Here is a 16,468-nt window from a genome sequence, read left to right on the forward strand (position 1 = left end):
CAGCACACACTCCACATGAGGAGTGTAAGGACCACCAGAAATGGATTTGTTTCAACTTTATTTACCACTGTCACGCATGCATACACCTTCCTCTTCTCACCTGTTTAACTAAGATGTCTCCAATGCTGCAGATTATGAAGTTGTTGCTTTTCTGTCTCTCGGCTGATGCATTTCTTTTTCTCTCCAGGAGCAATGAGAGGAATTCTGTGTGTACCTCCAAGAGATCGTCCAAAACAGGGAAAATCTAGGGAAATGTTGGACAGACAGGTCGTTATACTGTGTACCCAAGCGTGTCCACGGGTGAAAGTGTTCTTTGATCACCTTGTTCAGAGTTTGAAGATCAAGCTGCAGCTCCTTCTGAAGGCCTTTGTGATACACTTCCGACATAATCTTCAGAGTCCTCACATGGTGAACCTCTGTCTGGTACAGCTCTGTGCAGAGAAAACACTCTTATCTCCATGTTTGGCCCCGACAGCAGTCTGTCGCTCCCAACTGAGTCACAGCACAGTTTACCATAAATGACATCTTGTCTCTTCACTTCATCTTTCTTCAGGGACTTCAAGAACTTCTTATCCACCATGCCACTCCAAGAATCAGCTTCCAGATCTTTAATGTCATTTTCAAACTCCATCAGCTGGGTGTCAATGATCTCAGTACCTACACACACACACACACACACACACACACACATAAACACATACACACACACAGAGCTCAAACCATCATTCTTTGAATCTAAACTGTGTGTGTGTGTGTATGTGTGTGTGTGTTGTACCTTCATCAGTGAGAGACTCAGTTGAAGCGTTGACTTTGCTCCCCTGATTGAGAGAGTCGGTGGACTGGGACAGCACTTTGAGGCGTTTGAGTGCAGCATCGTCTAACCTGAAGGAACAAAACTATGAAGATGAGTAGGATTTTAATGGCTTTGCTTTCTACATACATCACATAGTCGCAAGAACAATATGACACCTTTGGAGCTGCCAACAAATCTAGTGACAAGAATAGAAAAACCCGTCTTCACGTCTGTGAGGAGCACACCGAGTGACAGCATCTGTGCTCAGTGCTGAGACAGTCACTTGTTCAGGTGTGCACACGTGACGTTTAGAGCTAACTGGGAATTTTCAGAAGTTAATTAGTCGTAATGTCTCACGATGGTATGTTGCTACTGGAGATGCTCTTAGCCAGGTTGCTGTGAGGGCTGAAGGTTCTGCGGCTTCTTCTCGGAGACAGCATAGGAAAGTGGTCGTCGGGCATGGTTACTGTTGACCAACGTGACGATGAGGACCTTGACGAAAGTGATGATGTAGAAGATGTAGCTAGATAGAAATATATCAAAACAGAAAATGGATTTGATTATTTGCTCATGAAATGCAGCGAACTGGTTATTTTGTAGTCACACTTCCAGAAGCTCTCCATCAACACGTCACCGACATGAGCTAACTGACTCTGTGCTCCATTCTTCACTACCACCCCTCCCTGTTAACCGCTGCTGTAGTCATGTAAATGTACAGGTATAGAGAATATATTCTTTTTTTACAATCTTTATATGTAAAATGCAGCAAAGACATGAAGCAGATAAATATCTGGAGCTAATTTCAAGTGTTGAAGATGCATTTGACATCTTCAGTGGAACTCTCAATATGCTGCTGGGCTATCAGAAGCTCTGTCTACCAATCGAAAGCAGCTCCCTCTCTCTGCGGTGTGCTCCGTCTGCTCAGGTCTGAGCACAAGCTTCATCGAACTAAAGCTCCTTTAGAAATGCTGCATCGCTACCTCCCAGTGTCCTTATTTGACTTGCTCTTTTACAAACTCAGTAAAAAGTCAAAGATGCCACACTCAGATACAATCACAAGCTTGTTCTGTGTTTGTGCCACTAAAAGCCATCACTGTAACGCTGGCTTTGGAGTAACAGCTGGATCTTTTTTCTACCCTGACAGAAGAACAGCACTGATTTGAAGTCAGGAATTTGTCTTCAAGTACATGTGTACATTAATGTTGTGTTTCACTTTGCAGTGTGGACAGTGTGCGTTCGAGCGGGACCTACAGAACGTGGAAACCTCCCTTCTATTGCTAATGGGCTACTGCTGATCAGGTGGGTGGTGGAATAGGTTCAAACTCAGCAGCTTTCTTAGTAACACAGCTTTGCAGTTATTTTAAAGCACCTATAACTAAATGAATGATTTGAGACCCACAGCTTTATTTTAATGGTCACTAATCTGAGAGAAACTGGGAATTTTTAGACGGACTGATATAAAGGATTCTTTGAAAGTGTCTGTCTTTAGCTTTAGTTGATTCGCTCTCCTCTGTCTCCTCTGTAAAGTTCTCCATGTGTTCTTACTTTTACTCCTCGTGTTAACAGACGACCCAGGAACGCCTTCTGGCACCGCTGCTTGCTGCTGGAGACAAACACGACAGGTTAAACTTAAAGAAGACTTGTAAAAAACATTTATGATGGATTCTGACCTCACCTATGACTTGAGCATAAACCTAACTTTAGTGTTATCTCCGAGATCAGTCATAAATTTGAACAAGTCATAGCTCATCTACAGTTATTCCTGATGGTAACACATTCATCATGAGTCAGTGTACTATACCTACCTTTGTTTTGTTCTTTGCACAGACAGACGGGCCCTCTGTGGATCTGTCACTGACCAGGACCCCACAGTCTGCAGGCAGCACGGAAACAGCTATGTTAGTGTATTCACCCCCACCCACACTCACACACACACACACACACACACACACACACACACACACACTCACACTCACACACACAGGGTGCCACATTCATCTCACATACGTTAATAGTCTTACTGACCACTCACAGCACTTTAGAGTGCAGGCCACATACATTTATGCAGTGCTTTATTCTTACAGCTGTCATCAGGAGCTACAGTGGCTCATCTCTGCATCAGGGCCGCAGCGTTTCTGACACACATGCTATATTTCACTTCATAGCTGGATGCACTCCATCATCAGGATGTGGTGGGTTCATCAAGGAGGAGCCTCATCATCAGCATCATTCTGTTAGGGTGTCTGAGTGCAGCTGGAGCCTCTAAGCACCGTGCTTCCTTTCCTTGGTCCTCGGAAATTCTCCTTAACACTTTTCCTTAACCTCATGACCTTCTCCATCAAGGTCACCGTGAAGTGGAACAGGAGGTTTTGGACTATTCAGCTATAGCCTGGATATTTCCGTCTCTTCAATACTACAACATCCTTTGACGCTCTTCTCTTCTGCGTGCACAGGCAAAGAATCCAGAAGGCAGTGACTGCTGCCATGGATTCAGTCCGGCTCACAGAAAGAAGAAATACCAGCGCTGGCCTCAGCCCAGGCAGATACACCTATAGTATCAATGTCAAAGTCATACCTTGCCTCGTTTTGAAGTGATCACATTCACACACTTGTGCATCCATGCCGTCCGCCCACTTACAACAGTACTCCATCAGCCTTTTATGGCTGACGATTGAAAAACTAAACCCATAAAGAAACAAGCATCAAAGCATCCCCTAGAGAAACTGGCAGGTTCTGTCCCCAGATTGAGCCGCCTCCTCTGGACTGTCCCGCTCAGCTTTAACCTTTTCTTTTGCTCAGTTTTCCAGCTTCTTTGTACCTGCAACACCTTCCATCATTTTACCCTGAGTGTTTTCCTTCAGTTTGAGGCTTCAAGTCTGCAACTCCACAAATACATCAGTGTCCAGTCAGCTCTGTCTGTAAAGGCTGGGGTACTAAAGAAGTCTGCTGGTTTTGTTCCTGTTATTAAAGGCCAAACAAGTACAGAGTGGATCCTACCAACACGTCTGCGTTGGTAGGATCACAGCAAGCCCAGCAGCTGTGTGGACTGTGGGTGAAAAACCACACAGACAGAGGAGGACCAAGCACAAGCCACACAGAACCCTGTTGCTGTCTGATGACTGCCCAGACTATTAACCACTACTAATCACGACTGACCACTTCTATTTAAACAATTACAGCATTATTACACAGAGCAGTATGATGGTGTTATCGAAGGTGTGAAAATGCATGGAGATAACGGAAGTACAGAGAAGAGGAAGTGGTGATCCCAGACTGGAGGTGGAATAAAAAGCAGGAAGGAAAGAGCAGAAATGCAGCAGGAGAGTAAGAGAGCTGGCACGTGTCAGAAAGACAGCGCTACGAGGGTCTTACTGTTGCAGGAGAACGTTTCCTTATTGCACAGGAGTCTGCTGCTGTGCTGACACAGCGTGGAGCTGGGGGGGCACAGGGGGGCCTTTTCTCGTGCTTTGCTCTCTTGCTTACCCTCCCCCTCCTCTCCTTGTCCTGAAAACAGCAAAGACACCAACACACTTTAAAACCTGAAAATTCTCATTCCTTTGAATTGAGATAGTGCACTGTTCATTTCTGCATGCCACCACCCACACACACACACACACCCACACCCACACACTTCCTCTTTTGTTGTCTGTCTGGTTGTTTTGCAGAATTTTGTCCGTCTTGATGAAGCCACTATTTTACCATAACATATATGATGGCATTAGATAAAAATAAATCTTTTTCTGAGATGTATGATGTCACACTTCGTTCCTGTTTTTGGCTTTAGATTTCCTTTGACGGTTTCAGCAGGGTGTTGTATTGTTACGTCTCAGTTTTACTGCAGTTATTCATTTATTTGAATATTTGGTTTCACTTCAACTTTATTTAAATTCAGTTCCCTCTTTGGTTCTTTGGGTAGGGGGTCTGCTGCATACGAGAAATGCACCAGTTCACATTAAACTCGTCTGAACTCAGACTAATTACCTCTAACAAATGCCAACTTGGCCACTGTGTCCACACTGATATTTGGCATACAACCTGTATCATCCTGTGATAAAAGGCAAACACAGCACATCAAAAAACATGTTACTATTCCATTTTTTTCATGGAATAATAAAAATATCTCAGTTTAAACACTTGATATGTTTTCTGTCTTCTATTGTGAATAAAACATGACTTTATGAGATTTGTAAGATTTGTAAGTCATTATACTGCGTATTTATTTCCATTTTACACAGCATCCCACGCACCGCTTTCATGTGTAGACCTGTAACTGCAAAGCTCTGCAGTGAACCACAAACTATTGTCACACTGACTTCACCGCAGTAGCCCACAGGCAGCTGCAGCAGGGTCAGCCTGACTGTGCTTGTATGACTTACAAGCCACAGATCATCTGAGAAGAGAGCCAAATTACTATAGTCCGGATGTCCAAAGCACCCAGACTATAGTAGTATCTGATGTATTTTTGCTAACCATGAGAAAAAGTCCAGTCCACTCACAAACAGAACATCAAATATTCCAGATATATTTGAGTCAGTTTGTATGCATCCCTAGTCACAGAGTACACAACTTATACACACATGGCTGTGTGCAGTCCAGCATGCAGTGAGACAGTGAAGACTCTGTACAGGTGGACTCATGGTGGAAAAGTTCACTTAAAGAAGAAAGAGAGCCAGAATGGAGATCTTTGTGACTTGAAAAAAAAGAAACTATCAAAAAGCCTGCATGAAGAACAGACAGTTGGTTTCACTTCAATACAAACTAGTTCTTTGTCTTTAATGACATCTGTGTTCTCTGCAGCAGCCCACAGAATTTTGACACTTCCCCCTGTGACAGATACAACATGCAGACAGTCTGCAGCGCTATGCTGAACTGCCCGCAAACAAACAGTCTGGCAGCTACAACTGCGAGCAGTTACAATGGACTGCTGCTTTTATAACTCTGTTCTACTTTATATATCACCCATTCACTTTTTCCACCGATTAATCACATTTGGACCAGAGAACAACATGGGGTCAGTATCCTGCCCAAGGACACTTCATCCTGCAGAATGGAGGAGCCAGGGCTCGAACCACCATCCGTCCGATTAGCAGATAACCTGCTTAACATCCTGAGCTACAGCCACCAAAGTTTGGAATGCTGTGTTTTAAAAGCTTCATCACCCAAAAACACAGTGAACACAGTCAAATGTTCACCTGTGCTGAATACACCTGACAAAGTATGGGAAAATTCATTATTTCAATACATTTGCAAAAATAAAGAATATAACTGAAATACCCTGATCTTTATCAGCCAGCCACACACATGGACACATCAGCGTTAAATCTCTACAGTCATCTCCAAACATACGTCAGAGTGTCAGAAAAGAAGAAGTGGCTGCATCACATCCTGTGAGACTCTGTAAACATTTCTCACCTTGACTCTCTTGCTCATCTTGTTGCGGAGGTAGCTGAATCTCCGACCAATTTTAGGTCCTCCTTTTCCCTCAGTTTCGCTCTGCAGGGGACCTGGCTCATCCTCTGAAATACTGAACAACACAAAGGGAACTTTCAAAGGCACTATGCTTATTTCTATTTATATCAGCAAATGTTTTCCTGTTCTCTCAAATAAATGATACCCATTAACATTACCATCATGGGCCTGAAGAAACAGAATAACAAACTCAAATTAAAAACCCAACAGGATCAGCGTGCCATGCACTCAGTTACATGCAGCCTGTGCTGCATCTCTTCATTATGATGTGCTTTAAAAGTGAAGCAGAGAAAAAAGATTTATTAGCTTCTTTTCCTACCTGGATGCCAGTGACCCAGAGTGACTGCAGAATGAGTTCACACCTGCATGAGGCAAAGACGACAATCATCATTTGATCAGGACAACACAGCCGTAATCTGAGCTGCACAGCAATGTCGTCAAAGCCACAGTTACAAAGAAAAGCCTGCTTTTAGTAATTGGTTGGCACGACAACAAAAGTGATGACTGATGAACTCCATTGCACTTCTAACTCTAATAAAATGACTAAACACAAAGTTAACCAAAGACATTGGAAGATGTGCTGAGTCCGTACTAGTGCCGTGCTCTGTATCACTGGCAAGACTACCGTAAGAAAAACAAACGTGCACAGCTACATACTGTTTTTCAGATGCCAGCAGTTCCTTGATAGCCTGCCTTACCTTTTCTGTGGGCGGCCTCGTGTTTACAGCCTGCATCATATGTGCTCTGTGTAAGTGTCTCACCTGCAGCAGCCTTCAGCACGGCTACTCAAACAATCAATCATTCCCTTTATCCTTTGTCGTGGGTAATATTACGACAATAACACTGTTTTAGTAAAAGAACCACCTGAAAGTACTGTTAATGCACTAAAGTGTTTGAAAAGCTGGTCAGAGGTTTAGGTCACACTGAAAGGGAGACACTCGTCACACTTACACAGATTAGTTTATTAGTTTAGGCTTCTGAAGACAAACACGTGAGGTCCAGCAACGGGTCGACACATTTGAATTGCTTTGATGGTCAGTGTTACAGGACACCAGACTGACAGAGGGAACACTACAGGGACATTCTTCATACTTACTCCCTCCCTCCTCCTCCTCATCACTGGAGGAAGAGCCAATGGAAAAGAAGCGTCTAGTTTTTGGGAGGAGCGGAGAGATACTGACAGAGAAGCTGATTCGTCGCTTTGATGGAGGAAACCCACTCGCTAAAAGGTATTCATGGGTGCAGCAGGATGAAAGAATCTTAGCAGAGAACGTCGAGAATCTTTACTTCTCAGAACAAATGAGAGGCAGAGACGGAGGACTGAGCACAGACTCACCCTGTATGTCCCGCTGAGTGACAGTGACCATGGAGATGGATTTGGTGAGAGTTGGATGATGAAACGTGGCAGGACAGCGGACAATCAATGATGTCTAACAACACACAAGAAATGAGAATGACAAGTATATAAATCCGCCCTCTCATCGAATAACAACAAAAAAAAAAAGTAAGAGGACACACCTGGCTGTCAATGCTGCTGCTGTCTCCTTCCTGCTCCTCCTCAGTTAGGGAGGCCAGAGACCCCCTGTCCAGGCTCTCCACATGTGAATTCCTGCCTGCAGCCACCACCTCCTGATCACTGATGCTGGCACACTGCGTCTGGTCCTGCACCACTGCTGTGCCCACTTCTAGACTTTCTAGACTGTGGCTGGATGAAAGGAGAAATGAAGTAGGCCCACGTTTCCTGACTCTGTTTTCTGCTGGTGATGTCAGTGCACAGCTCCTCCACTTATCACTCCACACTGTAGTATAAAACCAGTGCTCTGCTCTGTGTCTGCCTCCTCATAGTAAGTGTGCTATGCTGAGTAATTATTATTTTACAACTTTTATACTTTTACAGGCTTTCAGGACTTTCTGCCAACTTTCTTTTAATTTAGCTTTTTGACTGAGATACAGGCCCTGCCATTTCCAGGTTCTATCCATCCATCCATGCATGCATGCACGACCCTGATTTCTACATCAGTGTCGTTGGTGACCAGCTGTCATAGGGCGAGAGGTGGGGCAAACCATGGATGGGTTGCCAGTCTGTCACGGGGCAGACTGGGATCTATGATAACTTAAGGAGTTAATCCGTTTTACAAAATCCTGCTTTATTTTGGAATTTGCTTGTTTGACTGGTTTTTACATCCCAGACGAACCCCCAAATTGTTATATTTCACTAAAATACTTGGGCAGAGAGTGGAATAAGAATAAAGTGTCTGGGTGGAAAAGCTGTGCACTGGCTCCACAAGAGAAAAGAGGCTGGCACCTAGAGCAGAGAGAGAAGCAGGGCGCAGCCACAAAACACACAGCAGGCCTGCTAGACTAAGCCACACGTCTAACAGACCTCATTTCATAATGCGCATTGGTATGTTGTTGTGTCATCTTTCTCTGCACTTGTCTTACATCATAGTTAGAGGTTTTAAGTCGCTCTTCTGTCGAAGAGATGTTGAAACGAAACAATATCTGTGTAATACTGTTGACTTCCGCCATTTACCTTCGGCTGTCTATTTGCTCCTGATCAGGACAAACCAGGTTGGATGGACACCAGCTCATACTGGAGAAATGGACAGATGGGGGATGAATGGTGACAAACATGAAAAGAAAAACAAAGAAAAGAAAGAGAAGATGTTTGATGGCAGGGGTGTTTTAAAGCAAGAATTAATGATAATGGTGTTATGGTGAGAAAGATGTGTCTAAGCTGTTAATTTAAGTTTGCCTGAAAACTGGCACATTGCTTTAATTCATAACACTTGGACTCACATCACAGCAACACAGCCTGAACTGCACAACTCAATGCAGAAAATACTGTACAGAGGCAATAATCATACATCTCAGCACTACAGCCTGAGTTTAAGAGAATCTTTCCATCTCCACCTCGGTCTCAGCACACTTTGCTGACCTGCTGCTCTCACTGCGCTGATGACTTTTCCACTGGATGCCATGCTTGGGCCAGGGAGTGTCTGTGTATGCCGTGTGAGCAGGCAGGAATGCAAGCCTGATTCGGCTGCTGTGAAGAATAGCGGTGTTGCACTCACACTCTAACAACTCAGTTTAAGGTTCTTGTCTTTGCCTCACATTTGAATGCGTGTTGTCCTTTTTATCAGTAAGTCAGTCATTTCTCAGCTGTTTCTGAATGTGTGAAACATGACTCACAGAAATATCCACCTAGACACACAAAAAGGAAAAGTATGTGGCCCTGCAAGGAAACAGAGGCAGACGTGAATAAAGCAGGTCATGGAGGACAGGGTTACCTTCTCCTGTGGAGGGGGGTCTTGGCTTGTTTCACCTCTCCTGAAACGCTCTTCAGTGAGCTGAAGGAAGGGGCAGGCAGACTGTTAATGACGAGAGGAGGAAGATACACCCGTGAACAAAGATGTGGAAGCTGGCTTTAATTTCTCTTGCAGCTCGACACGGAGCAGATGCTCGGCTGCTGTGTTTGCACTTACTGTTTGCAAACACAGTTCATGTAAATAACTCTGAACGCAATTGTGTTTTGAAAAATATCAGCCAATCTGGAATTTGACGTCAGCAGCATATTTCAATAAAGTTGGGTGCGGATCGTCTGTTCTCGTGTTGACACCATGTGTGTGAACGAGGAGACCCATCCGTAAAGTTTTAAAAGCCAAATCAGACAGATTCTGACCCGATACAAGGCTTAAGCTGCACAACAAAACACAATTTCAAGGCCACCCGAGCATTAGACAGCACAACTGACTGATGCTAAAGCCACAGATGTTGTTCTAGTCCAATCAGGAAGGCCTCCACAATGCTAACATGCAGCTTTGATACGAAGCTTCATCTTAGCATTCACATCTATGGAAAGATCTCCCTAGACAGCACAAATATACAGAGGGTCATATTTTTTACTTAGAAGATGGTCCTTTAGTGGCTCGGTGTCAGAACAGCCCGAGGTTCCAGTACCTGCTCTGTGAGAGCTCCATGTGTGTGGCTGTGTTGGTCCTGCCCGGCTCCCAGCTATGGCGACGCAACGGAGACAAGGAGCGACTGGAGGTGCGCAAGACGGCTGATGACACTGGAGTTTCTGGAAGCTGGTCTTTTTTCTCTTCTTCATCGCCTCCTCCCTCTACGTCTCCTCCTCCTCCTCCTTAGATGTCAAAAAAAAATATTACAACCACTCACCGGTTAAGAATGAAGACGTAACAGGACGCATGCAACACACCCAGCACATCGTTCAAACAGCTACTACACATACTAATGACTAATGTTCTAACTCTGAAGTAAATGCTGGGAATATGGGATGTTTCGCTAGGTTTCACCAGAAGCTCACTGTGTCTGTGACCTGAGTGAAATCTGCCCTGATCTACTATGCATAGCAACAGACAGATTTACTTTCAGCTCACAGGCAGACAGCCAGAAAGCAGAACATGCCAAAGAGCTTGTAATTATTAACTTCTTCAAGGAAATAACAGTTTCAAGTATCACTCTGTGCTTTACCTCTGTCCTCCGTTTCTGACATCCAGGACAGTGTGGAGCTCTGAGGGGACACAGTGCCAGATGTGTCCACTGACAAAGCTGCTTTGCTGGGGCTGACAGCTTCTTGCATCAGTGCATTACTAGTGGAGGAGTGGGCGCCACAGGCCTGGCCGTCCATGTCCCCAACACCAGTCTGAGGAGCCTCAGGCTGGAGAGAAGAAGAGAAATACGAGGTGGATTTTACAAAGATGTAAACAAACACAAAGCTAGGGCACTGAGACACACACACACTCCCTCACACCGTACTAGAATTTTAATATAGGATATTTCAGAAGCTGGGCATTGGAGTGATTTGAAAGGGCCCTGTAAGAAAAAGTTCTCAGGAAAAGAGCTGAATGCGGTCTGTGGAGGATTATGAGAAAAGCTGGTGGAAAAGGCCTCTTCCAGAAAAAATGAGTCACTGCTCACACTCTGACCAGCTCCAAATATTTCTCTGTGACAGCAGAGAAATTCTGCTGCACCAAAACTGCTGATATTTTGTATGTGTGCACGCCTGTGGTTATGGGAGTAAGGAGAGCATTGATTATGAACACACGGCAACATTATTTCATACAAATGACAAACATGTCGTGTGGTCTGATAAATTTGGATATCCTTCGGCTGGCGGGGTCAGACTTTGATGTAAACTCCTGCCCAGTATCAGTGGCTCAGGCTGAGGCTGGTGGTGTATGGGTGTGGGGGAGATCTATAAGTCGAGCTATCGGAGCTGATCGTGTCCATCCCTGTACGACCTCAGTGTACCGTCTTCTGATGGCTGCTTCCAGCAGGATAAACACTGCACTTCAAAGCTCAGTTGTCTGCACTCAAACAACCTCCAAAAACACAAGAGCCTCTCAAAGCAAAGAAATGACATATTTGTCAATGGCCAAGTCAGTAACCTGATTTCAACCCAATATCCTTTTTAGTTACAGAAGACAGAAGTGAAAGATAAAGACCCACAAACAGCAGCTGCTCCACAGAGCTGGCAGAGGATGTTAAAGGAGGAAACACAGCATTTGGTGATGTGCTTGGGTGCTAAACTTCAAGCAGTCACTACAAATTCATTCATTCATTCTTTTAATTAAAATCAAGCTTGATTAATTAGGTTTGAGCCTGTGAAACTTTGGACTATGAATAGAAATGTCTAATTCCTCAACAGTTAATGTGGTATTTCTGTGAAACCCTAGAATTAAGGCTGAAAGTCTATGTATGTGTGTGTGTGCGCGCGTGTGTGTACCTTGTGAATTAGACCATCGTCCAGCTCAGGAGTGACGTTCAGGCCATCTTCCACCACTGACTCTCCCTGCACCAAACACAGCGACACACACGTTCCTCGGTCTGTGTGAATATCTGTGAAGAAGAAGGAGGAGGACGGTCAATCACTTCCTGCTGAGTAAGCGAAAGACAGCATGAGTCATCACATTAGAGACTGTGGCATGTTACAGCGCTGGTAGAAAGGAAATTTATCTCATATCACACAAACCACAGAGAAACAGCCTGCCTGTTTCTCTGTGGTTGATGTGTGAAAGCACACTTTATCTGATAAAGTTTAAAGGTGCTCGAGCTTTCCATTTGCTGCAATAATAAATTAAAGCTTATGTTCTGAATTGTACCATGTGGCTCAGTGAGTGTTTACATTCATACAAAAATTCTATTTAAATAATCAAATTAATGTATTAATAACAATCTTTGGTTTTTGCTACTGATAACTCTACTCAAGTTATCATTAAATAATAAAATAATCCATTTTAATGCACAGTTTCCCTTACAGAACCTCATCAGAGATGCAGTGAAATCAGTGTTTGCATGCTCCATTCGACACCAAACACATTTAAAACCACCTTCTAGCCTAAAAAATGCTAATCACATGTTATTACATGGTTTTGCATTTTGCAGCCCTGATTCAAGTGTTTCCAGGCAATCATCGCACCTCCTTATGTTTGACTGAATCAAATGTTACTATGGAATTAAACAGAAATAGCTTGAGCCGTGCTTATTACAGTGGAACTATTATAAGTGTTTCCACATAATTATTACACCTCTAAGAATATGGAAATTAATTAATGAAATTAAACAGAAGTAAACAGTAGTACAAAATGCAGTGTTGTTGCAGTTCCAGTAGCAGTTATTGTTTTGGAGTTTTTTTGCCCCACAGTCATCATTACATCTGTTTCACCAGTATCTATTGGCCTGTAAGAGTAATTTCAGTCTAATATTACTCATAACTTTGTTTTAGAGCCCAATCTTCAAATCTAAGGACACATCTTGATTCAGTTAAAATGCTGACTCATGTGTAAGAGGTTAATAAGGCTTAATGGGCTGCCAGACTAATCACGTCACCTGTCTCCATCACATTTTACAGCACGTTAAATACGAGATCTTGATGGTTCTGCTCAGCTGTATTAGTAGCAGGTAAACTGGTGTTAAGATCTGGTTACTTCCTTTGATAATAAGTGGATTGACAGTCTGTCAGCCTTACCTGTACATGGTGTTAATGCGTTGTGTTCCAGACTGGGCTGTACAGGACAGAGCACATGGCTTTCTCTCTGGATCTAATGAAGAAACACAGAGGGAGAGAAAGCAGAATGAGGCTGCTGTTTGCAGTACATGGGTTATCCTGTAAGGTTCTCTGTGCTGAGCACGCAGTATTGCGCTCTGAAACAAGGATGAAGAATTAAGCATCATCCTCAGTTTTTCGCAGAAGTTTTCTCTGAGCGTTCTCAGTGTAAAACAATATTACACTGTCACACACAAACACGGGATCCACGCGTGACTGATGGCAACAGCCGTTCACCCACGTACTGTGTGTGCTGCATCTGTGTGTTACATGTTGATCCAACACATAGAGAATGATTGTTCCACACACAGCAGTCCAGTGTAACATAAGGCCGATGTAGGAAGGCTCCTTTACCAGGGTGCAATTCTGCAATTGTTCAAACATCAGCTGCTCTGAACTTCTCAACACTTCCTCCTGAACAACACTTTTCCAGCCCGCATATCCCTTTAGATTTTTAACATTTTGGGCCATCCAGCTGACCAGTTTAGTAGCAATTTCCTTGCTACTAAATATTCCACAATCCACACTGTCAGTGATGTTATGACAAAGTGGGACTGACTGGAACATCAACACAGTCATGAAGTGGTCGGCCACGCAAGATTACAGAGCAGGGTCAGCGGATGCTGAGGTACTTAGTGCACAGTCCCCAGCTCTCTGCAGAGTCAATCACTACAGAACTGCACACTTCATGTGTCCTTCAGATTAGCTCATAAACAGTAAGAGCTTGATGGAATGGGTTTCCACGGCCAATCAACTGCATCCAAGCCTTACATCAAATAGCACAATGCAAAGAAGTGTTCTCTGGAGTGATGAATCACACGTCTCCATCTGGCAGTCTGATGGAGGAGCGTGGGTTTGGCGGTTGTCACGACAACGGTACTTGTCTGTTTGCATCGTGCCAAATGTGAAGTTTGGTGGAGAGCTATTATGTTGTGGGGCTGTTTGACCTCTTAGTTCGAGTGAAAGGAACACTTAATGCTTCAGCATACTAAGACATTTTGGAAATTTCATGCTCCCAACTGGGAGCAGTTTGGGAATGGTCCCTTCCTGTTCCAACATGAGTGCATAACAGTGCACAAAGCAAAGCCCGTAAAGACATGGATGAGAGAGTTTGGTGTGGAAGAACTTGACAGACTTTCTTTATACTCGTGGCTTCTGATGGAATGTACAAGTCACAATTGTATGTTTTGTGTTTAGGATACAGAAATAATCACTGTGAAACTGCACGATGGCAGACTGAACAAAAGACCACAAAGACCTCTCTTCTCTGATATCATCTTTAAAATAAATGTGCGTGTTTAGACAAAGGCTGACTGAAGTCTAAGGGCTGGATATTAATGTGAGTGAAGCAATGAATTGTGTAACTCCTACTACTTTTGTCACTGCTGTAGGCTGGGCCATCGCAGTGATCTCATATTTAGTTGTGTGATGGTTAATCAGTAAAGCCAATGACTCCTTTGTCTCGCTGACGACTGTCTCAATGGATCTGTTGTCTTAGCTCCATGTTTCCTGCACTGTCTATTGTCAACATGCTGCAGAAAAAGATCCACACAAAAGAGCAACTCTCCAACATGTAGGAGACAACAGGCAGCATTTGTCACTCTGCACCCAAGCAGCATATGCTGGACAGTTGTTTGAAGGCTGCACACTTGATGAACGCTCACTTTAAATCACCAAAGATAAGTACATTTAATGAAATGTATGAAGCATGTGAACTGTTCTACCCCAGTTTAATGAGCTTGAATATTTTACATGTGCAAATAAAACATATGTTTGTGTATGCCGATTGGCAATCTGTCCAGCTGGTGTGTGTGTGTGTGTGTGTGTGTTTCATGCTTTCAGTGAATCTCAGAAAACATATTTCTTTTTCTTTTCTTTCCTTGTCTCTCCCCAACCGGTCGCAGCAGATGGCCGCCCCTCCCTGAGCCTGGTTCTGCCGGAGGTTTCTTCCTGTTAAAATGGAGTTTTTCGTTCCCACTGTCGCCAAAGTGCTTGCTCATAGGGGCTCATATGATTGTTGGGTTTTTCTCTCTCTATATAGTATTGTAGGGTCTACCTTACAATATAAAGCGCCTTGAGGCGACTTTTGTTATGATTTGGTGCTTTATAAATAAATTTGAATTGAACTGAATTTCAAGCAGCTCCTCACACAGCTCCTCCACCCACGTTTGTCTCCACCTGCCTGTTTCTGTGGCTGTATGCACTTTGTCTGTGCGGTGTCATCGGACTGCTGTGCGTGTCACGTTGTGGGAAATATGTTTTGTCATTTTCATCTGTAAGTCTCTGTTTTTGTCCTTTTTGCAAATGACTGAAAAAGTCCTGGATATAAAACATGGTAAATATGAGCTCCTCTAAAAGAATCTGAAGAGGAGGAGCACCAAACACAGAAACCATCTCTGCTAAAACTACAACAGCACATTAAATAACTCCATCACAGAAACATGTTCTGAAGGCCACTGCAGGCCAGCTTAAAGTCATCACTGTGATAAAGAGAAGGCTTTACTGTCTCTAACATACATATACAGTATTACTACACAATGCATGCCTCTTCTAGAAACTGGACAATTGAGCAAATTAATAAAGGACAGTCGCAGCATTGACAGACTACTATTAGCTGTTACAGTCTGTTATAATCTGTCAGTAATAGACTGTTTCTTAATCAGCATGATCAGCATCACAGTTTGTGACACTCTACCACAACACAGATCTGTATCAGGAGCACGGAGCTCTTTCTCACATAGTTGCACAGATCATCTCTCAGGACAGCTGATACAGCTGAGATGCTGTGTGTTAACAGCAGTGCTGTCATCTAATGCTGGGGGCTGTCACAAAGTCTGCTATGCTCTCATCTCTGCTGGGAAGAGCTGATACGTAAGAAGCAAGCCAAACCAGCCCCCGGCAGCAGGATTTCATTTCTGCATCACCAAAGCATGATGGAAGTTGGAGTTCTATTGCTCTGGAAATTGTGTGAATAGGAGTAAAAACAGAGAAACTGTAGTGCAAACCATGCTCTGTGTTACCCTCTGTGACAGCATAAAGGCTGTGGGTGTGACAATTCCACACTATCACCGAAACACTGATCATATTTCTTATATGTAAACAAATCTTTGTATATGCGCGTGTATGGAAAGAAGATG

At 43.7% G+C, this 16,468-nt stretch overlaps 1 protein-coding gene across 13 annotated transcripts in view; it reads right to left on the minus strand.

Moving 5' to 3' along the window:
• The window catches only part of akap13 (A-kinase anchoring protein 13), a 61,881-nt gene that overhangs the window by 9,528 nt on the left and 35,885 nt on the right, over window positions 1-16,468 (minus strand). For 4 of the 13 annotated variants that reach the window (XR_002062779.2, XR_003220811.1, XR_002062780.2 and 1 more), the window contains 15 exons: window positions 13,254-13,326; window positions 12,012-12,124; window positions 10,757-10,943; window positions 10,223-10,406; window positions 9,553-9,633; window positions 8,796-8,855; window positions 7,781-7,967; window positions 7,599-7,692; window positions 6,582-6,624; window positions 6,206-6,317; window positions 4,166-4,297; window positions 2,599-2,666; window positions 2,339-2,396; window positions 1,151-1,316; window positions 776-882 (listed from right to left, as the gene is read on the minus strand). Coding sequence is in view for 5 of the 13 variants with exons in the window: in XM_025908752.1 (XP_025764537.1) it covers window positions 9,451-9,466; window positions 9,553-9,633; window positions 10,223-10,406; window positions 10,757-10,943; window positions 12,012-12,124; window positions 13,254-13,326 (654 nt within the window). In the remaining 8 variants the exon portion in view is untranslated. The other 9 variants (XM_019361196.1, XM_019361193.1, XR_003220813.1 and 6 more) reach the window with 8 other exon arrangements.

The sequence above is a fragment of the Oreochromis niloticus genome, linkage group LG7 (genome assembly GCF_001858045.2).
Source record: "Oreochromis niloticus isolate F11D_XX linkage group LG7, O_niloticus_UMD_NMBU, whole genome shotgun sequence".
Classification (NCBI taxonomy): Eukaryota; Metazoa; Chordata; class Actinopteri; order Cichliformes; family Cichlidae; genus Oreochromis; species Oreochromis niloticus.